General features: G+C 42.2%; 1 protein-coding gene across 4 annotated transcripts in view; it reads right to left on the minus strand.

Annotated features, from left to right (window-relative positions):
* Window positions 1-21,710, minus strand: part of DNAJC6 (DnaJ heat shock protein family (Hsp40) member C6) — a 194,229-nt gene that overhangs the window by 28,689 nt on the left and 143,830 nt on the right. For all 4 annotated transcript variants that reach the window (XM_044002152.1, XM_044002153.1, XM_044002154.1 and 1 more), the window contains 9 exons: window positions 18,520-18,642; window positions 13,385-13,518; window positions 11,465-11,659; window positions 10,010-10,127; window positions 8,251-8,330; window positions 5,368-5,561; window positions 4,885-4,965; window positions 2,066-2,509; window positions 117-266 (listed from right to left, as the gene is read on the minus strand). In XM_044002152.1, coding sequence (XP_043858087.1) covers window positions 117-266; window positions 2,066-2,509; window positions 4,885-4,965; window positions 5,368-5,561; window positions 8,251-8,330; window positions 10,010-10,127; window positions 11,465-11,659; window positions 13,385-13,518; window positions 18,520-18,642 — 1,519 coding nt within the window. The remainder of the gene's footprint in view (window positions 1-116; window positions 267-2,065; window positions 2,510-4,884; window positions 4,966-5,367; window positions 5,562-8,250; window positions 8,331-10,009; window positions 10,128-11,464; window positions 11,660-13,384; window positions 13,519-18,519; window positions 18,643-21,710) is intronic.

Here is a 21,710-nt window from a genome sequence, read left to right on the forward strand (position 1 = left end):
TCAAATGGTGTTGAATGAATGAATATATAATGCATATGCAAATAGAGGAGGTCTCCATTCTTTCCACTCTTTTTCTCAGTCTGCAAAATGAAGTAGGTGAAGGCTTTATTTCTTACCTAAATTAAAGGGGTCACTGTGAATTGTAGGTGAAGGACTTCTGGCCTGAAGAAAGGGATCACTAGAGGCATTTGTTGTGCTCAGAAAAGAACCCAGTAAATCTGGACCAGATGGTTTGGAGGGAGCTCCAAATGGGTCAAAGGTTGCAGCTGGAGAAAAAAAAAGAAAGCAAAATTGGCTATTTTATGTGGAATATGAGTAACTTTCCTGGATTCACTGTGAGTTCATTACTTTCTTCCAATGCTGGTGACAACATATATAGGAAGGCAGAGCCATGATCAACAAATATGATACCCTGAGCAAGAACTACAAAATTAACTTTGGGTAGACCATAGGACAAGGTGCATGGGGAAAGACCCTAGTACCAGCTCTGCTTCTTACTGGCTATGGACCTTAGATAGATTTGAACCACATTACTGCTAAGTTCCCTTCCATCTCTAAATACATGAAATTATGCATCTCTGGGACTCACTTTGTGCTCTGATCACTGTCAAACTGAGATGCTAGACCAAGGTCTAGCCCATAACAGTTCATCAGCCATGCTATAAATCTTAGGGGGTAAAATGGCTTGGGTGATTAAACAGCTCATATAACTCAAGCAGTAGTGATGTCAGTGAAGGCACTATGCTTACAAGGCCATTTTCAAGGCTTGTAGGCCTTTGGTTTGACATTAATTTATTGATAAAATCGATACAAAGCAAAGCTCACAGCTCTAGATCAAAACTGCAGACATTTAGAGAGTGTAATTCATTCTCATGAGTGGTGCTGGAAACTTGAATGAAGATCACACACATTGTGATAACATAGAAAGAGCATTCAATGACCAAGATACCTGTCCCCTGCCGCACTAACTAGCCATGTGATTGTAAAGAGAATCCTTTCAGTCTCTCTTCCTTAAGCCTTAAAGAAAAGGGGCTGGATCAAAGACCCTGGGCCAGCTCAAACATTGTTTTCCTATTGATCATACCTGTGTGTACACTTTCCCCATATCTTTCTAATGATCTGTTCTGGAATTTTCTGAGAAATCTAAGTCAAGTTCACTGGCCTGTGGTTTGTAAATGGTCCTGTTCTCTTCCCTTTTCTGAAAATCAGAAAGATACTTTTCCCTCTCCAGTACTGTTTTTCATGGTCTTTCAAAAATCTTTGAAAGATATGTCTGCCAGTTCTTTCAGTACCTGAGAATGGAGCTCATCAATTTTAGAATCTGTTTCCTCAAAACATCAATTACAGGAAGATAACAGAAAGTGTAAGAGCTGTAAGAATCTATCAAATCCCCAATCACCTGTCATCTGAATAATCTTTGGCTTCACATTTTCTTGCTATCTAGTTTGCATTTATTTATCTGTGTACACACTCTCCTGTCCTCCACTAGACAGGAACCTCCTCCAGAGCAAGGCCTGTTGAATTTTTGACTTTGTATTCCCAGCCCCTGTCATAGTGCCAAGCACACAATAGGCACCTAATAAATTCTTGATGATTGATTGATTGGGAAAGTAGAAAGACTGTTGGATTCAGAATCAGAGGACCTGAATTTAATTCTTTGACCCTAAGACTGTGAGCCTGAGAAAAATCATTTTCTACCTCTGTGCCTTAGTTTCCTTCTCTTTAAAATGAATGTTACAATAGTTCACTACATATGTGATGAGGTTTTTGTAAGGAAAGTATTTTGCAAACAAGAATACACTATGTTAATATGTCATTATCATTGTTGTTGGCATTGTTATTATTGGCATCAATAGCTAAAGAAGTCATTTGACTTCTAGAAGGAAAAAAGTGTAGTGAATGAAAGCATTCCTGTCTCCTGTGCTGTGTCTTGAAAAACAACCCCCTTTCTAATTACTCTTTATATTACCTCTTGAGATGTTACCCTTAAAACCAGGGATTGGATTCTACAACGAGGGTCACTGGGTCTGACTTAAGATGAAGGATGCTACATTGAAAGGGTTACCTTCTCCTGCTCTCGAGGAAGGAGATGGTGAGCCAGAAGCTGCAGATCGTCTGGGTGTTGAGTGGGCTGATCCTGGGCCACTTGGATGGAACACATCCTCCACCCCTGGCGGTGCAGCCTGAGCAGATGCTGTTGTGCCTCCACTCCCAAATAGGTCATTCAACAAGTCTGAATTGGTGGGGGGAGCCATGGGCTGAGAAGAGAAAGTCTTGCTGGGACTTCCCTCGAGCCCCAGAAGGTCCACATCTTCAGAGGGTGGAGGGGGAGGTGCCTCTTGTGGCTTTTTGTTATGCTTCGATGGTCCAGGGGGTTTGTCCCCACTGGCATTACTGTGCTGGCTTGAGAGAGATAGGAGCTCATCATCTGATTGTTCACTCTCCTCATGTACTAGGGCAGCTCGGTCTTCAGAGGTGGGGTGACTGCTGGCCTTGTCAGATTTCTGATCTGCGGAATTCCAGATAGCCAGTTAGTATCATGGCTGAAGATCTATTTCACACAATCTGAGTTGGAAGAGACCACAACGGCCATCTACTACAGTGCATACCTGGACCAGAAAGCAGCCCCTCTCTAACATTGCCAAGAAGGGACCATTCGATCTTTCCCTGACAATCTCCAGGGAAGAGGAATCCACCACCTCTACTTTGGACAGCTCCCCTTGAGAAGAAGCCTTTCCTGATATCTAGCCTAAATTTGTCTTTCTTAAATTTCCACCCTTTACTCCGGTTCTATCTACTGAGACCAAGAATCCCAAATCTGATCATTGCCAGGTGAGAGCCTTTGGAAGGTTTGAAGACATTTATCATGTTGCCTTTGAGTCATCTCTTCTCCAAAACCACTATTCCCAGCTCTTTCAAATGATACTTATATGCATGAGCTCCAAGCCCTTTGCTTTCCTGGTCGCTCTCCTTCATAAGTTCTCATTGAGTATCCAACACTCTCTTGAGCATAAATAATTTTAAGAGAGAAGAGGAATGTAGGCACTGAGGGAATCGGATTATGCAGAGCAACCCAGTTTGCTGTTGACATCCCTCACTAGGATTCCTCAAAGGAGGCCTTTGGAAATAAAACTCTAAATCATCTTCCTGACCAAGGGGAAGGAGAAACCAGAAAACATGGAAGGTTTAGAGAGGAGAAAACACAGAGGAGGTTGGTGTTTTGTATTAGTCTGGGAGGGGCTGGGGGCCTTCTCTCACACGGAAACGGCAGGAGGGAAAATTCTTAGAGGAGAACAGACAGAGGACCCTGACATCCAAATCAGCCCCAAGTCAGAAGCTCCATCCTTTTGTTTGACATTAGACACACCCACAAGCCAATGTCAGGTGGAAAAAGGGTTCCAAAGCCTAATAGGAACAAGTATAGTAATGCAATCACCCCATCAGTCCCTCCTATAGCAGTGGGTAACTGTCGATAAAGAAAAGTCACTTTCAAGAAGGCCATATGCAGGAAAGATACTTCCCCAAATGATTCCTCACCTCTCCTAACTTATCTTGGAAGAAGCTACTCTGGAAGGAAATGAAAAAACACTGAGATGGCTACATATAGTTCAGAAATATTGGAAGACAACAATTAAATTGTGGGACAATGGAGAGCGCCCTGACTCTGCAATCAGAAGGCCTGATTTTGAATCGCACCTCTGATGCTTCCTACCTGTGCAACCCTGGACCAGAAACCTTTGTGGCTTCAGTTTCCTCATGTATAAAATGAAGGGGTCGATGGCCTCTCTTATCCCCTCCATCTTTCAATATATTATGCTCTAATTAAAACTATGGTTCTCTTTAATGGAGTGACTCCCCTTCTACATGACACCTAAGCCTGGTTCTGCACCCCTCACTACAGTGACTAGTGCCCTTATCCCCTCAGATTAACATGTATTTATTTTCTATATATTTTGAATTGATTTATCTGTGTACATATTGCTTCACAGAATAGAATGAATGGAAGTTCTCTGTAGGCAGGGGATGATTTCGTTTTGGTACAGTATCTCCAATGCCTAGTACGGTCCCTCATATAATAGCTGCCTAATCAATGTTTTGGGATGAATGTATGAAGTAATTTTTTTCTTTTCTTTTTTTAATAGGATGGTAGGTGGGAGCCAGAGAAAATAGATTCCTATTATTTTTTTAATTGAGAAGTAGGGGAGGGGGTGCTACAAATGTTGTATGTTACATGTATTTTCAAATGAGGTCACCAAATTATTCATCTTACTTACATTTTCACTGTTATAAAAGACCTCTCACAAAGCTGGAGTAATGTCTAAATATTTATAATATGAAAACAGAACCCATTGATAAAACTTAAAAAGAAAAAGCAAAGAAAATGAACGAATGTGTGCAAAATGTTGAATGGAGAAAATCCCAAGCTGACCACTAAGTTGGCTGCCCATTTGTCTACCAGAAGAAGCCCTTTGTTGTTGTACCAAGTTTTCACTGATGCAACAGGCACAGACAAGCCAGGTGTGCCTGGAAATGGCAACCCCTTCAAGGTAAGAAACACCATTTTCCTCTAGCATACTCCAAAAAGGTCAGGCTGTCCTGGTGGAAGCACCAAGTTATAGGAAGTACAGTTTGAAAGTACCTCCTTGCCTTCACTTATTTGCAAAGATGGGGGACTATGGGGAGGTAACTTTGCATATAATGTAAGTCAGGATGTGTTCGTTAGTTTTGTTGAATTGGTATCCCTATCCCTACTCCCGTTTTTTTCTTGTATGTGATAAGGGATTGCTCTTTGAAAGCAAGAGGTTTATTGGGAAATGTAGGTGATGTAAAAACAAACAAAAAAATATGTTTTATTTTTAAAAGATATAATAAAAAAGAAAGTACCTTGCCAGTTGAGAGATGAAAAGAAAGCCCCTTGACCAGCATGCCGTGGGTTGTCTTGAGGAGTATCTGCTGAGGCTCTACCTGTGACAGAAGGTGAGAGGGTTTCCCCATGTGTGGAAGTCAAGCTCCCACATCCTCATCTAGGCTGCATGCACTCACTACCTCTGTAAAAGCCCAGCCCAGGAGCTGCCTCCTACCTGAGGATTTGCTCATTAATTTCCCCAAATGGGAGGGCTCCCCTGAAAATGTTTTGTGTATTCACCCCCTCTGTATTTTTATTAACTTTTCTCTGTACATATTGTTTCCCTCCAATTGAAGGTAAGCTCCTTGAAGGCAGGTACTGTTTAATTTTTGACCTTCTATTTCCAGTATCTAGCACACAGCCTGGCCCACTGTAGGGGTTCAACAAAAAGTCTCTTGAATTTCGTTAGGAAAGAACTCTCCCCTCCACAGGGTATGAAGTAAATCAGTGACTCTTCTTACCTGCTGAGGCCAGAGTGTCTTGTTGCTCCTGGTGAGAGGAGAAGAGGATGCTGGGACTAATATCTTTTGTGGAGAAATTTTCCCATGGAGGTGTTAAATCCGTCTGTCTGTCATTGGGTTCAATTTCGACCTCCAAAATCACATGGAACAGCTGGGGGTATTTTTCTGGAGAGTCGCATGCATCCAACTCGGGCCTGAACAGAGGTGTTTGGGGTTGGGTTTTATTTCTTAGAGGATGATGGAAAAGCCACTGAATAAAGCCAGGTGACCCTTCTGCTTATAGAAATCTACAAAGCTTGGGCTGGCCAAAGCCAACACCAAGAGATTCCCACCCAGAGATTCTGTCCTTCTGTGTAAAGGGGAAAAGGTCTCTTAGGAAGCTTCTAGGAAGATGGACACTGAGATAACCATGTGGGAGAAAAAACTAAAAATAAAACTCAGGATTGAAAGAACATTGGAGGGAAAAGGCTTAATTAGCCTTGTGAGGTTGGCCTCAGTATTTGGGGGCTGTTGAAGTGGATGGAAAATGAGACAAAAATTTCCCAAGCCCAACAGCTCTGCCAAAGCGGACTGGGCACCTCTGTAGGGTAGTAGTCCCTTGTCAACTGGGTTCAAGCAATTTGGATGCCCAAATGTCACCCTGCTGGGCACAATAAAAGTAATGGCTTTGGAGTCAGAGGGTATGAGTTCCAAACCTGCTTCTGTCACTTACTAATTGTGTGACCATAGGCAAGTGATTTAAGTTTTCTTGACCTCAGTTTCCTTATCTGTAGAAAGGGAGCATTGGTGGGGGCAACTAAGTAGCACAGTGGATAAAGCACTAACCCTGGATTCAGGAGGACCCGAGTTCAAATCCAGCCTCAGACACTTGACACTTACTAGCTGTGTTACCCTGGGTAAGTCACTTAAGCCTCACTGCCCTGCCCAAAAAAAGAAAAGAAAAGAAAGGGAGCATTGGACAAGATGACCTCTAAATCCCTTTCAGCTCTATGACTGTATACTTAGTTTAGTCATCTGTTAAAGGAGGGCTTAGGGCAGCTAGTTGGCACAGTGGATAAAGCACAGGGTCAGGAGGACCTGAGTTCAAATCCAGCCTCAAAGACTTAAGAGCTATGTGAGCCTGGGTAAGTCACTTAACCCTCTTTGCCTCAGTTTCCTCATCTGTAAAATGAGCTGGAGAAGGAAATGGCAAGCCACTCCAGTACCTCTGCCAAGAACACCCCAAATAGGGTTATGAAGAGTTGGACATGCCTGAAAAATGACTCAACAACAAGAAAAAATGAGGGGTTGGAAGACATGGCTTCTGAGGTCCCTTCCCTCATTGCCCAGTAGCATTATTGCATCATTTTTAGTTTGCAGAGTTCATTAAGATACCTGGATCTTTATCAGATGAATAGCTGTCTAGCCATGCCACCCCCTTGAATGACAGATGTGATCCATGTTAACCCATGGAAGAAATTGAACCACTTCCATTTCCCCAAGAGACAATGAACCTGAGATAACCAGAGATGTGGATGGAAACCAAAGATGAGGTTCACCCAGTAATACTTCAGAGAAACACAGAATTTGAGCTTGGGAACCTCAATGATCTTATCATCCAGTCCATTCCTTCTCTGTAGCATTTCTTCCAGACTTTAGAGTCAGACCTCTGCAGCTGTATCATTCTAGAACTGACCTCAGTGCCTGGGGCTTCATCTCAGAATATCCAACCACACATATGAGCTTCGCACCCTAGAATATCCCTCTGCCAGGCCTGCCTCCTTCTTCTACTTGAGAGTTCCTCCAGGGACTTCCATTTTGTGAAGGGGCCCAAGTCGGCAGGTTTTTAGTCTTCTCCTGACTTTCTGGACTTCCAAAATATGCCCCTCCCCCGGGAGCTGGTTATCCCTGCCCAAACTCCTAATTTTCAGCTTTCTTTTTACATTATGTTTCCCCATTAGAATGTAAGCTGCTTGAGGACAGGAACTATTTTTCTTTTATTTGTATCCCCTGTGCCTAGCACAGAGCCTAGCACATAGTAAGTGCCTAATAGATCCCTCTATTCTTCCTTCTTTCCTTCCTTAGCTTCTTCCTTTCTGCCTCCCTTCCTTCATTTTTCCCCTTTTCCTCCTTCCTTCCTCCCATTTTCCTTTCTTCTCTCTTTTCATCTTTTCCTTTTTGCCTCTTTCCTTCTTTCCTTTCTCTCTTCTTCTCAACTTCCCTTCTTTCCTTCCTTCTCTCCTTCCTTTCTTCTTTCCTTTCATCTTCCCTCCTTCCTTACCTCCCTTTCTTCATTCTTTCCCTCCCTCCCTTTTTTCTCTTTTCATTTCTTCCTTTTTTCTTTCCTTCCTTCCCTTCTTTTCAACTTCCTTTTCTTTACTCCCTCCTTCCTTCCTTTCTTCCTTCTTTCATCTTCTCTCTTTCCTTGCCTCCCTTTCTTCCTTCTTCCTTCTTTTCCTTTCTTTCTTTCCCCTTCCCTAGATTCCCACTATAACATACTCAATGAGTAGTCCCCCAGCCTCTGCTTGACAATCTATATATAGGAAGAATCCATCACCTCTGGGGAAAGTCTATTCCACTTTTTAAACAGTGTGAATTGTTCCAAAGTTCTTCTTGATAACAAGTCTAAATGTACCTCTCTGAAACTTCTATGCCTGCTATTGATTCTACCCTCCAGAGCCAAATAGTGTAAATTTAAACCCTTTTGCATGTGACAGCCTTTCAAGTACTCAAGCACAGCCTTTATCCCCCTCTCCTCCCAAGTCTTCCTCATATGCCATGGACATGTGGACCCAGGGGAGATGATGCATCATCATCATCTCCAAGCATCTCATGTAGGCTTAGCTCTTAACACATCAAAGATGGCCCCCAAGGCTGGACTCTTTAGGCCCAAGTCATACTCACTTAGTGAATTTCAACACTGTTGTGCCCAGTGGTACAAATCCCGTATGGAACTGAATCTGGAATATTTGAGTATTGGTCATCTAATGAGAAAAGACAAAAATAATGTAATATGCTACTGGCAATAAACAAATCAATAAATGGATGGATGGATGGATTAAAGAATGAATGAATGGATGGACGGATGAGTGAATGAGTAAGTAAATAAATAAATGAATAGCTGATTCCCCAGTCCAGAGTCAGGAAGTCAGCTTTCCTAGCTTTCCGTGAGAGTGTCTTCTTATACCTTATCAGCTAAGGTTTCAAATAAAAAGACCTGTTTGATGCTTTTTCTGCTACTGGCTAACTCTGTGATCTTGGCCAAGTCACTGACCTTCTCTGAGGTTCAGTCTCATCATCTACTAGGCCTTGTGACGGGGAGTTCCCTTAGTACCTTGAAGAGCTATTTATGGTGGGGCTTAAACAAAGGAATGATGGAAAAATCATCACCAATAGAACTATCTAGCTCTTGGTCAAGAAGGGGAGCTCCTTGTAGATTGGAGGACAATTCTGGAGGGTTCCTTTGGTGTTGTCTCCCATTCTGCACTAACACATCAAGGAACACAACAACAGTGGAGGCTAAGAAGCTAAGTGTCTTGCCTGGGACATCAAATTAAGAACCAGTGTGACACAAGATAGGAGGAGTAGATATAGAAGCACAAACTTGGAGATATAGATGGACAAACTTGGAGTTGAGAAGAATTGGGTCAAATGCTCACCTCTCATACTTATTAGCTGAGTGACCTCTCTGACCTCACTTTCCTCATCTTTAAAATGGGTATAACAGCCAAAGTACCAACCTCTCAGGGTTGTGGCAAGGAACAAATAAGATGATGGACATGGAGCCTTTTGCCAATTTCAAATGCTGTATAACTGTCCATCATTATCACTGTTATTCTAACAAAGTAGCTTAGAAAAAAGTCATAGGCATTAGCAAGTAAGTTTTGTGCTTGTTTTAACTAAGGAATAACTGTACCCAATCCAATGTCCATTAAAAAAAGTTCCCTGGTTCTCCAGGGCCTGCCTTTGAGCCGTCCTTCTAAATTCAGCTAACCTCATATTATGTACCCAGAAAAAGTCCTGGATCTAAAGCTAGAGGACCTAGGTTTTGCTTGGATACTTACTAAGTGATTAGATGATCTCTGGGGTCTCTTCTAACCCTATGATCCTTTCCCCCATCCCCTATATTTCTGGTGGGGAATGTTCTCTAATGAGCTCCCACAAACTCACCTGTGAAATGGGAATTTCTACCTTGCAGGTCTTTTATGAGAAGTGAATAAGATAACGTCTGAAATACCCTTCGCAAACGATAAAGTTTACAAATCATCTAAAGACCAACTGTGATTATTAAAAGCATTAGCACCCCCAGGGTTGTTGTTTGGGTTACACCAGCTAGAATTGGATTTGGAGTCAAGAAGACCGAATTCCAGATCCCATCTCTGACAACTTTGTATCACTTAACATCCCTCAGGTTCAGTTTCCTAACCTCTAAAACAGGGATAAGAGTAGCCCCCACCTCCATGGGGAGTTGTGAGGACCAAAAGAGATAATAACTTATCTATGCAAACCTTCAAGCTCTTTATAAATGTTAGTGATTATTATTGGCATTAGCATAACTGTAAAGTATTATGCAAATAACTCTTTTCTGCTTGATTAAAAGCATGAAGAGACTCAGAGTCAGAGACATCCCTTCCCTTCCTCCTCTTTCTGCCCATGCCCATACTTTGGACTGTAATCGTCCCCCGATGGTCGATCTCATGTGGTAAACAGACACCACCACGTCGCCATGAGCTGTGACACCCAATGGAATGACAACCTTGCCTTCCTGGACCCGGAATTCTCTTCAAAAAAAAGAAGACAAACACAGAGTGAGTGAAAGAGAGAGACAGAGAGAAAGAGAAACAGATAGAGAGACAGAGAAAGATAGACACACACACACACACACACACACACAGAGAGAAAGAAGAGCATGTTAATGATACCAAGTGCCACACAATTTGGATCTTTACAGGGATAATGAGAGTAGAACAGACAAGGGGATCATGAAAGTTCTTGCTCAGGGGATGGCTTTGCCCAACCAAAGTACTAACTCCTGTGCCCATTTTTCGGCCCTCCCTCTGCCAGAACAATGTCTGGCCTTCAGCTAGCACCGGCAAGGAACAAGCGGGTGCCACAAGGCAAGGACACCACCACAGACATGAGGATGCTGTATGAGTTCCAGGCTCCCTCCCCGTCCATCTGGCTCACCAGATGATAATGGCTCATCCCTGCTCTACAGAACTGTGTATTTCCTCAGATGTTTATCAGCAACCCCAATGATCTATTTGGCTGCTGTTCCACCTTAAGATGATAATTCTTTGTGTTTTTGTTTTTTAAGAAGAACAAAAAAAAAATCATGTTTTGTCTCACATTTTAAGAAATCCAACAGCAGAGTATATTGTAACAAACACGGGTCTGAAAGCTGGAACATCTGAATTTGCATCTCAGCACTGCCCTCTTGAGGCAGTTAGGTGGTATGCAGTGGATAGAGTGCTGGGCCCTGTCAGGAAGGCTCATCTGTTGAGCTTAAATGTATATCCTCAGACACTGGGACCCTGGGCAAGTCCCTTAGCCCTGTTTGCCTCAGCTTCCTCATCTCTGAAATAAGCTATAGTAGAAAATGGCAAAGCACTCCAGCATCTTTGACAAGAAAATCCCAAATGGTGTCACAAAGAGTAGGACACAACTGAAAATGATTGAATAACAACAGTGTCTTCTTACTGTGTGGCCTTGGGCAGTTATTATAGTGTAGTGGAAAGGCATTTAAAGTACATAACAAATGAATGCAAAGGGCATGGATGTACTGGATGCACAGAGCTGCCCTTGGAGTCAGGATGACTTGAGCCTCTAACACAGTCTCTGTAATTCCAGGCAAGTCACTCCATGGCCAAGGGCACCTCTCTAAGACCCCAAGTCGAAGAGTAGGTAGTGCTCTACATGGAGGAAAGGGGTTCTATATAGATGAAATCCCAGGTCCAATAAAAATAAACCAAACAAGGTGGAGCCAATACAATTCTCACATGCTCTGAGCCTTTAATGTCGTAGCAACATAGGGGCCCATGATGCATCTTCTACATGGAAATTCTGATTCATTTGGGAGGAGAAGCCGATTCAAAGGAGAAAGGGTGCCAAAACTCACTTCATTCGTTCATAGTCCAAGGAAGTTGTAAATATTTTGGTTTCTCCAATGAGTATATCACAAAATGGACGACATCCATTCCTCTGTTTGTTGAAACAAGGGACAGGACTGAGAGTGACCGATTTAACTGTGAGAGGTTTGCAGTGGGGAATGACGGGTTTATCAGCTATGAGGTCGCAAATATATCCTATGTATCTGAAAGAGAAGACCGTTACTCTGTAGGTTTCTGTCATAGTGCAGAAAGCCATTCATTTGTTCTTGGTAAGGGCCCTAGACTTGTACAGCAGTATGCTCTAATGAAACCTGGCTCTTTCAACTTTCCTAATCCAGCTTCACGATCCTTCAAGGATGCATGGATAGTCTTTCTACCATTACAAAAGGTGTGTTCTCCAGGTCTTTGGTTGAAAGATTCATTATCTCGTGGCCAACCTGACTTAGAGTCTTTCCAAATTCATCTAGGCCAGGCCTTGCACAACAGGTATACAGTCCATGAGTGAACCCTTACTCAAAGCATTTCCAGACTGGTAGACTTGTGCTCTACTGGCCTAGCCAAGGTCACTTCTACACCAAGATGGCACACTGCATGAGGAAATATTAATGGACCTGAGAAAATAAAGACAGCAAACCACTTAACTGCTAACCCTGCTGTATTTCTACCAAAAACTCCTCTCGAGCTGTGACCTTGCTGATGTGAAATACCCCCCCCCAAAGCAACAAATTAATAATTCAACAAAACTTTATTAAGTGCTTACTATTTGGCAGTGACTGTGCTAAGTGGCAAGGATACAAAGAAAAAGCAAATACTATCCCTGCTCTCAAAAGCCTTATATTCTAACAAGGAAGGAAAACCAGACATAAGTCAAATTATACACATTAAATAGAAAATAGATGGAAACATCCCTCCACATCCTTCCATGCCCTGCCATAACTTTGACGTGAGGATTCCACCAAACATGCTGCAGGCATATTAAGAGGCCAGTGAATGAAGTTCTGTGTGAGAGTTCTACACTGGATCAAGAGACAGAGTTTGGTGGAGAGAAAAGAGAATCTAGACAGAAAATCAGACTGGCATGCCATGAGTGACTGCCAACTCTGCCGGTCAATCAGTCGACTAGCATTTCTTAAGACCTCTCTGTGTGCCAGGCACTGTGATAAGCTGCCACTTTGTAGCTGTTTAACCTGGCACAAATTTTCATTTCTTTAAACCTCAGTGTTTTTAGCTGCAAACTAGGTTATGATATTCCCATTACCTACATCAGAAAGTTGTTGCATGGATCAAATGAGATAATGTAGTTAGAGAGCCCTATAATTTAAAAAGTACAGCCAAGTCCCAATGAGTGTGAATTATGAATAATGGTCATGTGGATTTGGATTCACATTATCCAAAGTTATAATTATATAAACTATGGTCATTGGGTCCAGCCCAGTGGAAATGCCACTTCAGAGGATTCATTGATCACACTAATTGGGACCTAGCTGCATTAACTGGGTATGGGGTTTTTTGTATGTATTTGTGTGTTGCCTATTATATATTTCTAAAAGCAAATTTACTTTACATATTTTCTTTTCTGATACCATTCTCATTCCCACATTGGTGTGATAAGAAGAAGCCTATTAAAGATTGTGTTATTCTGTTTGCAGCCAAGGCATTTTTACTCCATTGGTGTTGTAAGACCGTTGTCCCAACTCTAAGCATGACCAATCACAAGCATCATCTTTCATTTCAAACTCATTGTCCAGTGTGGATCTCCTGAAGGCATGCTTAAGCCCAACATTTTAATTAAGGCAGGACTGTGCCTCCCAAAGTCCAAGTGAGATTTTTGTGATTAATTCAAATGAGGCAAGGCATGAGGGCTGACAGATTTCAAACAGTGAACAAGACAAGTGTATCTAGCCAACCTTGTAACTAGAATACTCTACCTCCTATGGGATGGCCAGAGTCCGATTCCAGGTCGCTTTGCATTTAGCAACTGAATGGCAGGGACTGGATTAGAGAAGAGATGACAGAAACAAAACATTGCACTAACAAGAACTGCCGATGCAGCACGTCCATCCTGCCAAACAAAAGACAAACACAGGTCGTGAGTGAATGTCTTGCCAGCGATGGCTGGTCCACATTCCATATCTCAGTGAACACCTTGTCTGGGATTTTGTACTGAGGAACTGTCTTCCAGGACCTATGTGTCACAGTGTCAAATGCCCAGTGGCAATGTGGCCTAGTGGGTAAAGGGCTGGACTTGGAGTCTTGAAGGCTGGGGTTCAAAACCTTCTTCTGACACTTATCAACTGTAAGATCGTGGACAAGTCATTTAATTTCTCTGGGTCTGTTTCTTTGACTTAAAATGGGATAATAATAACATGTCAAGGTCTTTGAAAACTTTTAATGTAAATGTAATCATTATATCACCCCTAAAAGGTGGTCAACTAACCTATACTTGAATACTTCTGAATGAAAGGGAGCTCACTCTCTACAAGGCCAGGACATTTTTAGACAGCCGATATTATGGGTTCTTTAATATATAACATAGCATTGGTATTTGTTCTGGCCTCTGGACCATGATATAGTGGCATCAAATTCCTTCCCTTGACCAAGACACTGTATGAAGGGTCTATCAGCTCCCACATTCTGGACAATATTAGTAGAAACTCAGCCAAAGTGGGCATTTTTGGTGCCCTCATCATACTTAAGTTTTAGTCCCCCCAAAAATCAATCAATCAATATTCATTAAGTACCTACTATGTTCCAGGCACTATGCTAAGTGCTGGGGGTAAAAAAAAAAGAGAGACAAAGAGAGAGACAAAAACAGTCCTTGCCCTCAAGAAGCTCATAATCTAATGAATTATAAGTCAAATTAATGGACTATAAATCAAATTCCTAAGACTGTTTCCCTCCCCCATATAAACTGGTATCTAATCTTCTTTCTGTCAGTCATTACTTTTTTTGTTTGTTTGTTTTTTGTTTTTGTTTTTGTTTTTTTGCTTTTTTTTTTTGCAGGGCAATGAGGGTTAAGTGACTTGCCCAGGGTCACACAGCTAGTTAAGTGTCAAGTATCTGAGGCTGGATTTGAACTCAGATCCTCCTGAATCCAAGGCCAGTGCTTTATCCACTGCGTCACCCAGCTGCCCCCCAGTCATTACTTTTCCAACAGATTTTTTGGATGGAAAGAGGTGGCTAGGGGTAAGTTCCGTATTGTTAGAGAGCCTCTTGGGGGCTCTATAGTGCATGGAGTGCTGAGCCTGGAATTAGAAAACTTGAGTTCAAATGTGAATGAATGGAACCTGGATCGAACTCTCTAGGTGTAGTCGCTCCATCAACCATGAGTTCAGTTACCCACCCATACCACCATTACAGCCCAGATTTCCTCTACAAGGATCTGATGAGAGCCTTTGGCAGCTCTCCTTCTGACAGCAATCCAGACTTGTATGTCTAATTCCCTCGGGTGACTAGTATAGTTATAAGTGAATATCTCAGCACTCTTAGACATCAAAGTTGCAGAAAAGGGGCCAACCTCTACTGGTAGAGAGAGTTTCCTTACCTGGCGGTTTCCCATAATTGTGATCCTATCCACCAGGAGAGTAAGTCCATCAACAAAAGACTGAAGGTTAATTTTGACCTAACTTCTTCTTAGCAAACCCCTAATGGTCACACTTGCCTTTCCTAAGTCATTGTAATCCATCTACTTCTGAATCTGTCCCGAAGGCTTATTGGGGATCAACAGCCTATTCACTACTGACTAGGAATTTCTGTACCCTGGGCAAATGGCTTGGAAAGCAGGGTGGTTTGAGAGGAGATGGAGATCAGAGGCGGCCATTGCTTTTGTGGCAGGCCTGGAGAGAAGGTGAGAAAGAGCAGAATGGGGAAGGTGCTCACCCCAGTCACTGAAGGATAGAAAATGCCATCAGCACCTTCTAAATGTGACATCCTAGGGTGATGCCCCATCTTCCTACCCTAGTTATAGCTCTGATCAGGATATAAGCCCATGTCTATTCCCTATAGTCTCATTCTCCTCTGGATCCCTCCAAGGGATTGATGGTCATTCTGTAATTACATTTGCCATTTCTTTCAGGAACATGGGATGTAACTCATCTGGGCCCAGAGCCTCAAACTCATTTAAAGGGGCTAAGTTCTCTCTTACCAATCTGGGCTTTGGTTCTCTCTGAAGGCTATTCTAATCTGACCATTGAAAATCATCTTTGAGAGAAGGTGTGACACAGAGATGTAGACCTCTTTCCATTTTAAGCAGGAACATCTCAAGTTCATTAAGGGCTCCAGGATAAAAACCAATAGGACATGGGTGGATTCAGACTCCGAAGAACTGGATTCCAATCCTGGTCCTGCCACTTAATGATACCTATGTGACTTGCCCATGAAAATCTCCTCCAAGGGACTTCTCAAAGCATTTTGTTTTACATCTGTCTAATGCCCTTAACATGTAATAATGTGTCAGTTCATCTCTGTATCTAAGAGATATATACTGAATACAGTGCTGGGGCTGAAGTCAGGAAGACTTGAGTTCAAATCCAGCCTAAAACACATAATCTGTGTGATCCTGGGCAAATCACTTAACCACTTTCTGCCTCAATTTCCTCATTTGTAAAATGGAGATAATAAACAGCATCTACCACACAGGACTGATATGTAAGGAGCATATGCTCTAATTTGTGCACTTTGCAAACCTCAAAACACTATATATTTGTTATTATCATTATTCCCCTGCTACTCTATAATCTCTGTGAAGGGAGGAAACAGGTTTTTTTCTAATAATTTATATACCTGTTACAGTTTTACAGTTTTGACATGATCTCATTTTGTTCTTACAACAAACCTAGGAGGTAGATGCTGTTATTATCCCAATTTTATGGTTGAGGAAACTGAGGCAGAAAGAGATTAAGTGATTTGCCCAGGGTCACACAGCTAGTAAGTGTCTCAGGCAGAATTTGAACTCTGGTCTCCTGACTTCAAGCCCAATACACAACTCTTACCCTACCTGACTGATCTATTGATATTGGAAGGGATGGGAAAGGGAAAAGTAGAGAGCCTTCCAAAGTGATAAACCTGGGTGAGCACAGGTATGATAGTCACCCTTTAAAGAAAAAAAAGAATTTGGGAAGAAACAGCTAATGAATTCTATTTGATACTTTCAGGCAAAGATGTCAAGCAGGAAGTTGACAAATGGCAAAGGGAATTAAGGAGAGGGATTGGGGGCTGGATACAGAGATCTGAGAGCAATGGGCAAACAGATGACAACTGACTTAGGGTCTTGTCACTCTTACGGATTTTCCTTTGGCTAAACACTCCTTCTTTGATCTTGTGGACTTGCTCTTTATAAATCCATCCTTGTCAGAGTACCCCAAGCTCAAATCCATCTTATTGTATAATTCCCTTTTATGTCCTCATTAGGTTCACTAGACTTTCTAAAAGGAAGATGGCTCTGGAGAGGGGAAGACTCAAATATGAAAGTTAGTCACGGACTCTAATCATATTTCTCTGAAATTTTGAAGTCTAATAGGTTGAGAAAAATAACCATTTCAGATCCTATGAATTTTTCCATTTAGTCCCTAAAGAATATCTCTTAGATATACAAACTAGTGTATCTAAGGAAGCAAACCCCTTTGGATTTTACCATTAAGCCCCTAATGAAATGCCAAATGTTCTTGCTTTAATAATGGGAATTTTGAAAAGCAAGAGAGGGAAGCAAGCAGAAATATTCCTTAAGTTCTCTCCTAATCTAAGTTCCAAAACTTCTATTTCATTTCCTCCCTTGCCCAAAGTGTTAAGTAGAAGGATGATGAATTTATTTCAAAATAACAATTGCTGATATAGCTTTAAAAAACTTTGAGTTTTACAAAGCATTCTACTTACACAAGTTCATTTAAGCTTCCAAATATCCTTGCTTTACAGAGAAGGAAACTTTCTCTACCATCAGGAGTTGCCTAAACCAATGAAACCACAAATCTATCAAAAATTTACATGAGGAAAGTGAGGTTTAGTCTAGGACACAATCAATACTCCAGACATGGCTGGACCAAGGTAGAGCCCAGTGGGACCATGCCTTGGAATGGATTCTTGGAAGGTGCGTCTCTCTCAATGTAGCCCAAGACTGAATTCCCATTTTTTGGCTGCCAGGATTATTCAGTACCAAAGCAAGGCGACAGAAAATTACCTGATCTGGCTCCAATTCCATCCTCACCTCTCTTTCCTCCTAAGAACAAAGTGTCCTAGATGGGGTGCAGAATTCCATTTGCTGAGGGAAGTAGCAGAAGCTGCTATAGTCAGAAGAAAACTGAGATGCTATTCACTGATTTCCTAAAGCTCTCAAAGCCTCTAGAGGGGAAGGGCTTGGCTGCACAGTTGTGCTTGTTCAGTCATTTTGCTCTTGTCTGAATCTCCGTGACCCTATTCGGGCTCCAGAAATACTGGAGTGATCGTCCATTTCCTTCTCCAGCTCATTTTACAGATGAGGAAACTGAGGCAAACAGGCTGAAGTGATTTTCCCTCCAGGTCTAAAATCCTCCCTATACCTTGACTTGCTCTGCTATCATTAAAGCTCAAAAATAGCATCCTCGACTTGATTTGTAATTTCAGCATCCACTGGCATCATTGTCTTTGAAGACTATTGTTAAAAGGTTCCATTCCCTACTATTGATAACTGGTTCTGCCCCCTAGGGGGTGTTATAGAATTAAGGCAAAGTCCAATAATCTCCCATGACCCTTGAGCATCTGCTGACACAGATCTCTGACAAGTTAAGGAGGTGTCACTTTGAAAATCTCAAAGGAAGGGAACATGGTCCAGGTGGGAGGGGTAAGACAAGACAGACCTCTTGGGGAAGACCTAACCACTGACAAGCATTAATGAAAGTCTTACTCTGTGTATCCTACTGGAGAGACAAAGTGGCCACAAGGGGCAGTCTGGGTACCTGGGGAGGTTGCAAGGGTGCCCAGAACGAAGGAACAGGGAGGGCTGTGCTGCCCAGGCCAGTCCCAGGAGTGCTGGCACAAGCTGAGTTCCTCACAAAGGTCCCTAGAGGAACAGGCTGCCGTGGGGCTGACTTACCATGCAGTGGATGACACAGACATTCTTGGGGTTCTGCTGAAGCCAATTGTGCATGTTCTTACACACAGCATAGAGATTGTGTAGACTCGGTGCTTGTCGCATCGGCCAGCTGCATTCTGAGACCTAGGGACCACAACAAAGACATGAGTGTCACTCCTGAACAGATGGCCTGCTTGGGGGAACACCAGGTTATGGGGAGGGCTCTACATCACACACAAGTTCTTTTCTGAATAGTTTGGTGTCAAAGGAAGGGAATCAGGGGAAATAAAATATAATGAAAAGAGGAATATAAGAGTGAGGGGGAAGGAAGGGGGCATGACAAGATGCAGAGAAGGGAAAGCAAGGACCGAGAGTTGGGGGATTGTTCTCTTCTGTGGTAACTGTATCCATCCAGGAGCATAGTCCATAGAGCTGGGAATGGAGATAAGAACTGATTAAATGCCTATGATGTGCCAGGCACTATTCCCCAAAAGGGTAAAATCATGGTGTCGGGGCCTTGTTTTGCACTCAGATCTTCTTCATTCTAAACTCACCACTTACACCATTACTGCCGTATTACCTTGCTTTAACAACATCTTAATTAATAACTCAAATACAACCCTCAAAGTAACCTTGAGAATTCAACACACTGTAACAAAGTCAGGGTATTCTCACAGATCAAACTGTCATGAATAAATCATATGGACCTTGCAAGGACCCACAGAAAATGAAGAATGTTTTTCATAGCAATCGTCAGACTGAATATCGATAACATCCAAAGTCCATGAAATGAAATATTCTCAATATAGACACTGATGAGATGAACTAAAAGCCTTCTGGGATAAGGAAGCAGGGCATCTGGTGCCCATCCTCCTGCCTGCTCATGGACCTGTCCTGAAGGCACCTCCAGTGAGCCGATAAAGGAGCCTGGACCCCAATACTTTGATTCAATCATTCTATCCCCAGGCTCCATTATTCCCTGATGACTAAACATAAGAGAATGGCAACATGATCCACCAGTTGCAGGACCGCCTCCTCAAGGAAAAAAGATGAGAACCAATAAGGATGACAATGATGACTGATGTTTAGAAAGCCCCCAAGCCTCAAGGTGGAAAGAGATGTGCGCCTGCAGGTGTGCCCACGGGCTGAAAACAGAGTGCTGATGACATCTCAAGGATGTTCAGAGCAAATTGTTCCACTTCAACTTCCAGCTTACATAAGGGAGTTAGGAACACTGTCGGGTGGTGGATGGTGGAAGGTGGAAAAAGTCTCAAGGATATAGGGGTGGGCACCAGTGTCAGTTCTGCTACTGACTAACACAGCAAGTCCTTTCATCACTAAAATGGGACTAAAAATAACACTGAATCAACACTTGTTCATAGGCTTTGATGTGGAGACCTAGAGCTCAGTTGGTAAAACATTATCATGAGGTCAGCTCCCTAAATAACAACAGCAGTGGTGGTGGCGGTGGCGGTGGCAGTGGTGGTGATGATAATAACTAGCATTAATATAGCACTTTTAAGGTTTGCACTCTGAGTCACTCTGGATCTCCACTGCCCAGGACAATTGTGATCTGATTCTAACCAAAATCCTTTCCTTTGCAGTCCCCTCCTCCCCCTACAGCTGAAGGTCGGTAGATGTCCTTCATCTTACAAGATGCAAAGTCATTATATTATCCAGGGAAAACACCATTAGAGAAGGTCAGTTTGCCATCAAAAATACTAGGTATATTCCAACTGTGATTTCATGGATGGGGATGTTTGCTCAGGCTACCCATGCCTGCCAAGCCTGTGTGGCTCTGCTCACGTCTTCCCAATAAACACACTATGGAGGGCTCATACCTACTGTGCTGGGACCTTGAGTACCCTTGGTATTTGGAGGGTGACAATTAGTACACAATGTGGGTCATTCACTATTGTTCTTTACTCTTATATTTTGTCTGTTTAATTTAGAAGATTGGGGGGAAGGGGGATGGTACACTAAACCCAAACATTTTTCCACATTGTCCCTTTCTCAAATGATATCTTTCAGTCTGGAAAGCAGACACGCAAGAGATGAAAAACTGAAAAGATCTGTAAAGATTTTTATTACATTCTTTCCACCCTCAAAGCGTTACCCTTCTCCTGAACTCAGTACTGTAAGAACTACCCAGAGGTAACTAGGTGGCAGAGTCGATAGGACACTTCCCTTGGAATCCGGAAGACCCGAGTTCAAATCCAGCCTCTGACACTTATTAACTTTGTGACCCTGGAAAAGTTAATAAACTTCTGTTTGCCTTAGTTTTCTCAACCATAAAATGGAAATCATTAACAGTGCCTACCTCATAGGGCTGTTGTGAAGATCAAATGAGATCATATTTGTAAAACTCTTAGCACAGTCACGGGCACATAGTAGGTGCTTAAGAAATGCTTTTTCCTCCCTTCCCACCCCAATTTGGACCTTAACATCAAAATACCTTCTTCATACAGTACAGAAAACAAAGATGGGAAACACAGACCCGATAAAGTATAAACAGAGAGAAATGTGGAAAAATCTGGACTATTGCTCTCACCTCTCCCAAAAGGGGCCATAAGAATGTCAGAGGCATCTGCAAATGAGTTTGGAAGAGTCAGTGTTGAGTTCTCTGCTATACCTTGTTGAAGTATATGTAGGTGAGAGGGAAAGGGAGTGTGACCCTGGGAAAGGGAAACACTATGAAAGTAACTCAAATGTGTTTTCCTTGATAATTTTTATGAAAATTTCCATAATTTAACAGAAAAAAATATTCCACAGAGAGGTGGGAGACTTGGCTTAGTGTCCTAGCTCTGTCACTAATTAACAGTGTGACCTTGAACAAGTGATTTCCCCTTTCTGGGCCTCAGTTTACTCATCTATGAAAAAGGGACTTGGTCTGGATAATAACTACAGCTCCCTTTAGCTCTGATATCTATGATTCTACCAAAAAATAGCTTTAAGGGCATTCAGCAGCAATGTCCATCTGATGAGTGACCCCAGGACCAAAAATTGGGTAAGTCATGCTTGGCTAAATATAATAATAGCTCCCAAGTCACTAATTTAATCAAGTAAACATTATACACTTAAAACAATCTCTAATTATATATTTACTTGACATATAATTGCATACCATTAAACAAGTGTGTAATTAGGAATTTTTTAAGCATGCACATGGTCTAAAGAAAAAAATACTATAAAGGCATTTCAAAAAGGAAAAT

The sequence above is a fragment of the Dromiciops gliroides genome, chromosome 4 (assembly GCF_019393635.1).
Source record: "Dromiciops gliroides isolate mDroGli1 chromosome 4, mDroGli1.pri, whole genome shotgun sequence".
Lineage (NCBI taxonomy): Eukaryota > Metazoa > Chordata > Mammalia > Microbiotheria > Microbiotheriidae > Dromiciops > Dromiciops gliroides.